Genomic DNA, 12296 nt, shown 5'->3' with positions numbered 1-12296 from the left:
AAAATTAGCCCATTTTATGCAGTTTTTCATCTAGTTAACATAGAGTGCATTCTAGAACAAACTTTATTTTTCTCAAAATGATGTATTCTTCATATCTGCTAATTCCTTTAAAATATGAAGTTTGTTGTAGGTTGTGCCCTTGTGCTTTTAAAAAAAACTACCAAAAATATGCCAAAATTGACCAAATTTGCAAATGCATACTTTATGAAAAGTTACCATGGCTAGATAGCAAAATCATACTTTCTGTCAACAAAAATGTTATTAAGTTTTTATCAGGGGCGTATTCAATATTTCAAACGCAGAAACTTAATTTCTAAATACTTCATTTGAAATTTGGTAGAATAAGGGGCCAAAAAGAGTCTTTACCATATCTAGTCCTTTGACAAACCTACGTGAATTTTTCTATTATAGCGAAAATCCGCATGGCGGCCAGCTTGAATGACGCATTCGGCTATAAATAGACATAATTCTAAGTGGCTCCTAATCCTTGTTAACCTATAACATATTAATCTAGAAGTATGCCAAGTTTCATGCTTTTAACCGAAATTGCACAATTCTTATGTATTTGTACACAGATCCGCTGAGCTAGGTATCACTTTTGGCGACGAGTTGAGCGCTCGCTCCTGTGAGGAAGGCATGGTTCCTGCTTATAAAATTAGCATCGGCATAAAGGGATTTGGACAACTGATTTAATGTGACGGATTGGGATATGTTTCTATGGCAGCAGGTTTCAGTGTGATAGCACTATAAAAAGGACAAGAGCTCCACTGTTACAAAGATTCCAAAAACACACACACTTCACACACACACACACACTTCATCCATTTCATTCCCTAGCTGTTAATTGGAAGTTACTAATCCATTCAACATAATATGTATAGATGTAGGTTCCGCCTGATTTGTAAAGAATGTAGACGCTACATTTATAAATAATTCATGTTTGACAAACGTCTACAGTGAAAGTTTAAACAGTATTTTCACAGATGATGTGCAATAAGTTCTGGGCTATCGTCGTGTGGAATAGACTACAATATGTACCGATAAAAGACAGTGAGATTCAAATTTAATTTGTTTCGAGGTTAATAGAAGATCAAGTTTTCAGTTTTTTAATGGTCAGGGTTTTGATCAAAGATACAAGTTTCTACACCGAAGCTGAGATGATGCAGTAATCCGGATACCTCCTGTTAAGTTGATCCTCGGTCAATCGTACCGACGAAATATTCTAACGGCCTAACATGTATAGCTGGAGATGATTATCCAAGTTAGTTACAAACAAGAAACAGCCAATATGCAATGGGGACTTACGGACTTTTTGGTACTGTCTGTTTTGCTGAGCAAAGGTGAGTTTTTTTGTACAAAGATGTTTGCGAAGTTTCTCTTAGAGTTGAAGGATCCTGAGGGTTTTACACTCAGTGTTCAGATGACTCCTACCTTGGTTTGGGTATCAACCGGGTAATTCGACCAGATGGTCCGGTCTGTTATTGTATTCGGTAGGAGTTTTCGGAAATATGTTTCATTGAAGTAAGTATAATATAACTACCAAATTACTGTAAAAGCAAACAACTGCCCTTTAGTATAGGTATTCAGCAAGTGCAATTCTACTTAAAAGTTAACTAATGGGCGGTGTATAAATGAGAAAAAACATCTCCGTGGTAGCTTTACTTTTGTATTGAATATGCTTGTTGTCTTTGTCTTAGGGTGTGCTTTAGAATCGCCTTTCTTCGTCACTTCGAGTAGGATGATTATGACAGATACTAAGTCTGCTTGTGAGGAACGTCACGGTCGGTTGATCACGATCGATACTCCATCCAAATTAGAACATGTGATGGAAGTCGACAGACAACTCTATAACAATACCATGTAAGTCAATTTTGTTTTCTTGAAACCTTTTACAAAGGTTTAAAGATGCTCCACCGCCGACAGAGCATAAATGGCATTCACCATTTGAATAATAATTGGTGTTTAATCGTGTATATATATGTCTAATTAACACAAAAAATATAATAAAATAATTCATTTTGCCTTTGGTGCATGCGCAATCAGTATTTCATTCCATATAGGATATAGTGACACGGAATTTTTTCGGGATGCAATTAATTATTTTTTTTATATTTTTAACTTAATGTAAAATTAGGAGCTCAAATTTTTAAATGGTAGTAATGGTGTGAAGTAAGTAACTTTTTTAACTGAAGAAAAATACTTAATCGTTTGCTCATGTCGTTGATAGTGACAAAATACGGTTTGTCAGCGGTGGAGCATCTTTTATATATAACATGTTGATCAATTGCTTTAATATTTTTGACAAAGTTGACTCTGTTTTACTATATTATAACCTCATTAGATTTACTGATACTCTCGGGGATTTTTTTCTTGTTTGAGTTATTGAAAATAATAACAAATCTTTGTTTGTTTGTTTGAATAGTTAACGTCCCATAGATGTTGTGTCTTGCATGTGTGTAGTTCGAGGTGTGTGTTTTAGGCGACTGCGGTTTATTCGTGCGGTGTTTTCTTGTATAATGGAATTGAACTTTTGTCCATTTTAAAGTGCTGTATCACTGAAGTATGCCACCGAAGACACCCAGCAACACACCCCACCCGGTCACAATAACAGGCGAACCAGTCGTCCCACTATCTTAAAGTCCCATGATGCTTTCACAAATCTCTGCTGAGATGTACATTATGATTCCTTATGAAACGTACTTCATTTGACTCGTTTTACTCCTGTTCCAACGAGCCCATTTGTGTTATTTTACTCGTATTCAGTGAGATTTAGGCTGATTTCGGATTCTTTCACATCATTACCAAGTTTGTATGCCAAATTCGATATGTTTACATTTTGTAGGCTCTGTTTATGCTTTATGGCAAGGAGTCGGAAAACACCCTCTTGTACGAGGTGTTTTCTGGTGTTTTTTGTTTTGTTTTTTGTTTTTGAAAAACTTGGAACCGTTTAGCATTTTTTATTAGTGCATATTTCCATAAGGATATATGCTCTATCATTCTGCAAAGTTTGGTACTTTATGACAATAATTTTACCCCTCCTGCTTAAAAAACCCAAACATAATGCGACTTTAAACCTTAGCGCTAATCAGGTGCAGAAACTACCACTTATAATTGTATATACAATGTGCTATTGTGTGTCTCGGCCAGGGGACATAACCGAGAGCCTACATCAAAGGGGCGAGTGCTCTTGAAACCGAAAACCAAAGGCGATGTCAAGAGACGCAAGGAAGGAGAGAATTGTTAAAAAGAAGAGAAAAAATAAGATCCTATATTAAGCCGTCTATTTCGATCACGCATCAGGTGCAGCAGGTACAATTCTCATGCCCTGTTCTACACAGATATTTCACATTCACTTGCTTTTCAAAAAAGTCGTGTCTGTATTAATACTACGCCATTGAAATGCTTTTATTGCATCGCCGAATTCAGTATAGGTATGGCAGGGTATTCCCATTTATTGTTGATTTTTTTTTACCGTTTTTAATGGGGTTTTTTCCCCAATTATTTTAATAAGATGTATACCATCATGTAATATTTATCCCTTTGGTGTTGATGAATTCATCCTCGATATTCCAGGATTCAATTTTTCGGATGCACATCAAAAGGCTAAACTACCTGTCTCATCTTGTATGACACATAGTACCATCAGTTTTTGACGACAGTTAGTCCATTACGTTTCTGGGGTTTAGGTTTGATTAAGCAATAGAGTAAGAACAGATTTTCTTCAACATTTTGTATGTAGTCTCGGTGACTTTACTGAAGTTCAGACTATTCAAATTCATGACATTTGACCAGGCTTCTAAAATCAAGCAAAGAAAGCATCTGGCTTAATATAAACCGAGAACAAATACTCTTTCGCTGTTGAAAGTGCGTTAACTCAAGTTATGAGGAATCGTAAGTAAGTATTTTTTTTCTTTTGCTGCAGATCAAGCAACAGACATTTCATTGGTCTATTTACTGACTCTATGGACTGTTCTAACTATACATGGATTAGTGGCGCCCCGTTGACCTGGAATAACTGGGACTTAGGTCACAATCAACCAAGATGGTGTGATCGGAAACTTTGCGTCATGATGTTGGAGGGAGTTTTCCGTACCTCAGAATGTAGTCAGAAACGACTAGGACTTTGCGAATTCAGTAAGTTTATACTCAGAAGTGACAACACTAATATGATCTCGTCCCTAGACATCACATCTTATGTGATTCTTGATGCATTTCTCAATGTGTTAAGAGCCAAAGGTTTTTTGTCTATAATCATAAAGGTATGATGTCCTATCAAAATTAATTGTTCCAATAAGGATATGTTTTCACAGGTTCTATCTCCGCTATTTTGTATAATCAACGCATAACCAGTACCGTTATAGACGTTGCCCAAACTGTATCAAAACAGTATTTTTTTCTTCATAGTGTAAACATAGTGTTACCACAAGTTATAATAACTTTCCTTTATAATTGCTCAAGAAATTGATTGATCCTTCACTGTATATTGTTGTGATTATAATTTTGGTTGTTTTAGTAAATGCGTCATCGGATATCCATACAACAACTGGATCCATAACATCCGAACTAACTGCCACTTTGATACCGGTTACTTCTTCAGTGAGGCAAATCTCAACCCCAGTGCCAACTTCTGCCTGGGCTGCAGATGCAGTATCCGTTACCATGACTACGACCCAATTGACGACAAATGTATCACCCCAAGGTTCTGTACGAAACACTACAGACTTACCGTGTACAGGGAGGAAAGCTAACGAAACTCGGCTCAGTCCAGAAGAATTGATGAATGTCATCAAAGCACTGAAGGCGGAACTGTCCGTCATGAAGAACAGTACCTCGACCTTTCGACGTAGGAGAATCAGTGTGTACGAGTCACGACCTTCCAGTGTGGTGATGGGAGGCGTGGCCTGTGGCTTCATGGCAGTCGTGATTGGCTGGATCGTTGTCCCTGATGTCATCATAATGTGTGCGTTTCTATGCAAATGCCTCAAAACCCACCGTATCACTCCATAATGAGAAAGACCTTCAGACTAACAATCCAATGTTGATTCACAAGTATACCATGATGGAGGTCAAATAGATCTGAATATATAATGTGTCATTTCTCTTTATTGCGATATATTGAATGTAAAAAGCATTATTAAGACTTATCCAAATTGATGTAAAAGATCAAGATGTAAAGAGCGATAAGACAAATATCACAAAACTCTCTATGTATATAATAAAATATGGAATACCCAGGTAGATTTACCGGTGCACGTGCTCTTCGCAATTTTTTTTATCTTATCTCACATGAAAGCAATCATATTTTAGAAATATTTGTCGTAATATATGATACATTTGACTTATGTGATCAATGATACTAACAAAAAAGCTCATGATATGTAGTGTGTACCAACATATTTTGAATACATATTTTGCTGGCATTAAGAAATCGCTAAATGTTTTAGCCATGAAAACGTTTCAAAACTATAGCGACTACATGTACATAAACCTGTGAACAAAAATTAAGTCGTCGCAAATTTAGATTTGGAGTACAAGTCAGACAAATACAATAAATAGCTTATAGCTGCAGGCAAGTTATTTACATTCTTAAATCGTAAGCTTCTTGTTAAACTGTTTTTAAAACTTATCATAGTTCCAATCATCATTATTAGATATGCTGATGAAATTGTTTTGAGAGCCTATAACATGTCTTTGTAGCTAAAACCTTTATTTTGAGAGCCTATAACATGTGTTTGAAACTATAGCCTGTGCTTGTTTCGAGAGCTTATAGTACGTCTTTCTAAATATAGCCTGTGCTTGTTTTGAGAGCATTTAGCACGTCTGTGAATGTCCTTCCGATATTGCACAACAAAATCTTTGATGAATGATAATAATATCGGGTTATTGGTCAATGTAGCTTTCACATTCCAGAAAATCTTTGTCAGCATTCTAGGTGCATCAATTCGTAACTTAATTTCCATGAAAATCAAATTTTGAAAAGAGGTTACTAGAATCCGAAATAACAGCCCGTGCCTTGGACGGTCACGATCTGTGCAAAAACGACATGCATCTATTTATAACACTCTTGAAAAAAATATTCCGTTTACTAGCTAAAGACATACCAAAACATCATTCTGTAGGATGAAAGCACAAAACAGATGAACATGCAACTTGATTCATCAGGTGAAATGAAAGTGGCATATCGGTTAATGCAACGGGAATGACGATGCACAGCAGCTGATGAGACGATCAATACGATCAATAACCACAATTGAGAGCAACAACACAGTACTGGTGCCCATCAAACTACTTGGACTCAACATGGCCGAAAAACTTGATAGACTGAAAACATTCGCTTTGTACGAAACAATCTCAATTAAACGACCTGGACGGATCTTCTGAATACGCACTTCCTCACTTATCTTCCCGGGGTCATTAACTGTGAACTAGGGACCCCTTCCTGTATCGTATGGCCATTCAATATCATACTTGAGACAAGAAGGAGAAATAATATATCTCACAAACCACAAATTTAATACACCTATGTCCATGCAAGATTATTTTTTGGCATCTTGGAAGAGTCAGGGAGCGGTGTAAAGATATACTGAAGGGTGAAGTTCGAGCCGGCTAAGAGATGTTGCTTGCTAATTCAAAATGTGGTTAAAAAACAGTGTGATACAGTTTTATTTTCTACAATTGCACAAGTGTCCACAATAGGAAAGCCCGGCTCATTATAATTATCCAACATTTCAAGGACGAGATAGTTAGCAGATCATCCTGAGCTGAAACATCCTCGATACTCCAGGGGTTTCGATCACATACGATCTCTACAACCCTGCACTTTATCAAAGTAAAATTGAAGGCAAAATATGAACTATTCACAGGCATACAAAATTTTTCTTTGAAGACTATAGAGAAAGCGACGCCTACTCCAAAGCCAAACAGTCAACCACCGTGCACCGTTATACGGCTATTTTGATGTACATCAAAGGACTAAATTACCTGTTCTGTTCTCTGCCTTCAGTTTTACTACGAGACATACCACGGGTGTAGAGATCTTAAGTGATCGGAACCCCTGGATTATCGAGGATGAGGCTGAAGGTGGTTAGGAGCACAATGACACTATTAGTGTGTCCCAACAGACTACGTCATCAGGGAAATATCAGACTGGTGGATCGTGTAAGTGAAATCGAACTGGTTAAAGCAACAGAAGATATATATAGGAGATTTCAGAAAAGATGGCCTGACGTCACAGAAAGTTTACATCCGGGTCCTCAAAGGTACAAACACAGTATGACGACTAATAAAAACAATAACAGATACGTACATCCCTGCTACACAATCGATACTTTGCAAAAGTATACACATTCATACTTGCAAATTCCGATTTTAAAATTGCTTCTGACGTTACAGACATTTATATTTTTGCATTTACAATTGTTTATTGCTAAATATATATGTGTAAATTTAGTGTTGAAGCCAGCTTGCCAAGCGGTGTCGGGCCGTCACAGTACCCGTTTTTTTCTTCACAGGTAGAAATCCATGTTGTGAAAAAGTTATGAATAGATAATTGATTTTATTGAGTAACTTTCTGTTATGCATGAAAAAGCTGTTCACAACACTATTTAGTATTAAATATAACGAAATGTATAAACCATCTTGCCAGACCACGGCCGCTCATGCATGACTTCGCTGGTAGATCACCTCATGCCACATCTTATAGTTGGGAATTTAATAATATAAATACGTAATTACAAACACATATCTCAATAAGTACTTGTAAAAGATATATATTTCGTTCTTTTCCATGTATATCTTGCTTTAAAGGAATGCTATAAACCACTGTGTTACACTTATACAATGTATGCAGATCTACGCAATGTACATGTTTACGTAACGTAAGGCTGCCGATATCTCGAAAAATAAAATGGTGAAATCGTTCAGTTTTAATGCTGTAGAGTTCATTTTTTAATTTCATGCGCTTTTATTCCATGAGTTTCTAAGTGAAATCTCAAATTGAAGTGATATTTCTTTAAAATAATTTGAATACATGTTAGATAGACTACATTTAGACTTTTATGAATACAGATCGTAATACTGTAAATGCCGACCAGGACACATTGCGCACGGCTTCGAAAATCCTAAAATACTAAAAGTTTTGTTTAAAAATATGATAAAAAGTAACTATAAACTGACTCATTTGTATGCCATAAACTAAAATCCAAAATTTTGACGAAAAAAATTATCAAGAATACGTAATTTTTTGACTCTGAAAAAGGACGAAATTCGAGATCTCGGCAGTACTGTACGTAATGGCTGTCGTGCGCTTGGGGTGATCTACGAAAGCAAACTTTAATTTGGTGATAATCACACATCTTAAGGTGTTTTACAAAGTAAGACTAAGAAAACAGTAATCGCTTATTAAAATTTCAGTACGATATTTGCGTAACTTGGAATTTAATAATGTAATTTCAAGCTGATATTTGCAATATTCTGTCAAAATTTATACATAATGGCGACCGTGTTTTTTCTCGTGGCGGTCGAAAATGGAGTATAAACATCGTAAAATATATGAATACCATATGTTTATATCTATATATTATTGTTACATATGTTTTATTTACACTTTTTGAAATTAAAATAAAGCAACCGTTCTCGGATTGCCGTACTATTTATTACAATAAAATGTAAACAAACATCGAAGCGGCTGTGTTCCCACCATGTTAATGTGTACAGATATACGGAGTTGTACCTTTGAGCGCCCGGATGTACCTTTGTGTGACGTCATCGCCATCTTTTCTGAAATCTCCTATAATTTGACATCATAAGGGAATGAGCAGGCACGCCAATTAGTGGTCGTATTGCAACGTCAAGGTCCGACAAGGTTCGGGAAACCACTTTGGAGTTTTTACCTACGGCATTAAAGGCACAATATACGCAACTTTTCAGTTTGTTTTTGGTAATCACAAAAATTTACAGGAAAATTACCACGTTCCTTCTACAAATGTTGACTAAAGCCAGGTAGAGTAAGTTGTTTCTTAGGCCATTAACCACGTATAATATTCTTTTTTTTTCTCTCTGGTTACTCTTTTTTCATTCGTCTTCAATTCCTCGCACGTTTATAATGTCACTGGCTGTTGGAATGAAAATTAATCGAACAACGTCTACTTGAGCAATATAATATTTACTCCTTTTCTCTTGTTATGATGTGAGGGATATTATCTGTGTAAGGATGTGCATCCATCCTTGAGCTTTATATATTTAACTAAGATACAATTGTCATTCGTCATCGAACCGGGCAGGTCTGACATTGAATGTCAACATACACTTAAAACATTATAATAAGGTCACAGTCTCAGTTTTTGTATCAAATACTTTGTTGTGCACGTTATGTGGGGTCCTAAGCTTGGTGACTTTTTCCATTTTCAACGTACCTGTGCGCACTTAGTTTTCGGTCTTCACTCTGAATATAACCGAACATGCTGAGTTTACTCTGACACGCTGAATATAATCGGACACGCTGAGTTTTTGGTCTTCACTCTGAATATAACCAAACATGCTGAGTTTAATCTGACACACTGAATATAATCGGACATGCTGAGTTTTCGGTCTTCACTCTGAATATAACCGAACATGCTGAGTTTAATCTAACACGCTGAATATAATCGTCCAGTCTGAGTTTTCGGTCTTCACTCTGAATATAACCGAACATGCTGAGTTTAATCTGACACGCTGAATATAATCGGACATGCTGAGTTTTCGGTCTTCACTCTGAATATAACCGAACATGCAGAGTTTAATCTGACACGCTGAGTTTAATAGTACACTCTTGAGTTTTCGGTCTTCACTCTGAATATAATGTAACACGCTGAGTTTTCGGTTACAATTCTGAATATAACCTGACCACACTGAATATAATCGTGACACGCTGAAAAACTCAGAGTTGTTGCTTAAAACTACCCCAAAACGAGGAAATTCAGAGTTTTATATTCACCAGTGTTAGAGAGCTTCACATATTGGGACTACATTTCCATCACAAGGAAGATTTTAAATAAGGGAAAAAATATTTTACAAAAGTAAACTGTTATTTGTTTGTACAATTTACTCAGCATTTTTTTTTGTCATAACTGGAGGAAAGCCTACTAAAATAAATGATCAAATTTTACAATTTTTTTTTCACTTCTTGATTCATTTCAAATTGTATATACTGATATTCTATAGCAATTGAAAGTGTCACAATGTTTAATCATATGTCTCAATAAACACAATTCCATACTTAGCATCAACATTCTTCTAATGTTATAAAATTACAAGGTTTATTTTTGTTTCTTAATGTGGTTATTTTGGGAGACTGCGGTATGTAATGTTACGTCTCCATGTACATTTATGTACACTTGAATGTATTACCACTTTCGTAGGGGTTAGGACACTGACATATGCTGCCGAAGATACGGATTATTTTGATAGTGCCAGGTTATGTGGATACTAACACTTTTCTAGGTAAGTGGCTCGGCCAGGGGAGAGAAACTGAGAGCCTTTCTCCAAGGGGCGAACTCTCAACTGAAGGCCTAAACTGGTATCACGAGAGACTTAAGAAAAAAAAAACACGAAAATACACAGGCTAAGAAAAGTTAGTTTATGTTATAAGTTAATATATTTTTTTATTGAAAAAAAATAATGGAATATTAATTAAGCATGAAAACAAATGTATGATAAAAATGTTTTTAAAACTAATATTTCCCGTCTTTATATGAAATATGAGTTTTGATGATACCCTCTTTTTTAAACTTGCATTTGCTTTTACAATCGTACATTTTAATGCATGTGACATGATTGTAACTTTTGGATGGGCCTCCAAGAAAAAGCTCAACATCGCTTGCTTGCTACCATATCCCCGGATAGTGTACAACATTCATTCCATTTTCGTGTTAATTACTCAAAACTGACTCCCGTGTTAAAGGGTCACAATACGGGCATATAAACATCCCTATAGCTCTGAGCTGTTTTTTCTCTAAATGTGTCAGCTCTAACGTGTAATAGGAACACGTTAAACTGAAAATACGAGATTTACAATGTACGTGTAAGTCTGTTATTGGTCAGCATAAACATGTTCAGATACATGTTGCATTCTTCATGCTTGCACTATACATAAATACGTGTGTTATTTTTGTTGAGTTTCAATTCAGTTTGCTTATGCTCCTCACATGTGATGTCAACTCTATAAATAACTAGACGACATAGCTGCGTCAATCCTTGAGCGTATATGTGTTTTGCAGACCGTAACAAGAATTAACATCGCCTATCATATATACGTATGTAAATAGTTGGGGCAAAATATAAGTTTACTTTCTCTGACAAAACATTGGAATGTTGATGATTCGTGGTGGCCACGCAGAAATGTACGTCCGTGTTTCCATGCACGTGGTAAAAAACAAAAGGTAAGTTTTTTATATTAATTTTTAATCCTTATTTTATTTGATTAACGATTACGCTAGGCCCACTACTGTATAACCTAAGATGTTCGTGAGTTTTATCTTTAGTGGAATGACTTTTATAGTGATTTGTAGATATAACTGTGAATTAGAATGTGGTTAATCGGACATTGATTCCAATAACACAGTATCCTGGTTTAGCAGTATTACCAGGAAATCAACGACAGTTTCTACATAACGGATAGTTCATATTATACAACATGAACTATGCTGTCTTCAAAATGAAGCGGTAGATGTTCACCTAGATATGTTGACAAAATAGAATGCAAACATGTTTTCATATGTGTGTAAATAAACAAATTCTGAGCACTCATCTTCCACTGCATGCATGAACTGTGGACATACACGTTTGTTTTGGGAAGTGAGTATGGAGAATGGGAGTTCATTATTTATAAAGTTTATATTTTAAAATTAAAATGTTGTCATGTTGGGCAAACATATTTTGACTTTTGTTTTGTCAATATCGATATATTGCATCAATTTTGCATTATTTTCACTATGGCTCAAAGTATTCATAATTTCATTAAATGTATCAAAAGTTATTTTAATGATGGTTACTCACGGCGTTAAATATGGAATAGCTCATGATGATTACACATGTATATACTTCATTAACATACACTTATGTCATCTCATAAACCGCAATTTTTGTGAGATATTGGCTTCTTTATCGAAACGCCTTTTAAGTTGAGGAAGGTGGTTTTACAAGAAAAAACATAAGCTTTTTATATGTACATTAAAATACGAATAAATCAAAGACAGCGGAATCAGGAAAAAAATTCGACTTATCCGATGGTTCGTCTCATCCGTGTTTTACTGTTCTTG

At 35.7% G+C, this 12296-nt stretch overlaps 2 protein-coding genes across 2 annotated transcripts in view; both read left to right on the top strand.

Annotated features, from left to right (window-relative positions):
• The first annotated feature begins 3542 nt into the window (after positions 1–3542).
• On the top strand, positions 3543–5036 carry LOC138319895 (uncharacterized). Its single transcript, XM_069263014.1, has 2 exons — positions 3543–4134; positions 4514–5036. The coding sequence occupies exons 1-2, from the start codon at positions 3963–3965 to the stop codon at positions 5005–5007; spliced, it is 666 nt and encodes a 221-aa protein (XP_069119115.1). The 5' UTR covers positions 3543–3962; the 3' UTR covers positions 5008–5036.
• Positions 5037–11217: 6181 nt separating this feature from the next.
• LOC138317485 (monocarboxylate transporter 9-like) overlaps positions 11218–12296 on the top strand; it is a 28497-nt gene continuing 27418 nt past the window's right edge. The window contains exon 1 of the mRNA XM_069259182.1: positions 11218–11417. The gene's annotated coding sequence lies outside the window, so the exon portion shown is untranslated. The remainder of the gene's footprint in view (positions 11418–12296) is intronic.

The sequence above is a fragment of the Argopecten irradians genome, chromosome 3 (genome assembly GCF_041381155.1).
Source record: "Argopecten irradians isolate NY chromosome 3, Ai_NY, whole genome shotgun sequence".
Taxonomy (NCBI): Eukaryota; Metazoa; Mollusca; class Bivalvia; order Pectinida; family Pectinidae; genus Argopecten; species Argopecten irradians.
Note: the sequence above shows the minus strand (reverse complement) of the source record. Positions and strands in the feature narration are given on the sequence as shown.

Excerpts from the sequence above, each read along its gene's own strand:
- LOC138319895 (XM_069263014.1), top strand. The coding sequence starts at position 3,963 with ATGGACTGTTCTAACTATACATGGATTAGTGGCGCCCCGTTGACCTGG. Across the intron at positions 4,135-4,513 it reads ACTAGGACTTTGCGAATTCA|TAAATGCGTCATCGGATATC; the intron begins GTAAGTTTATAC and ends TGGTTGTTTTAG.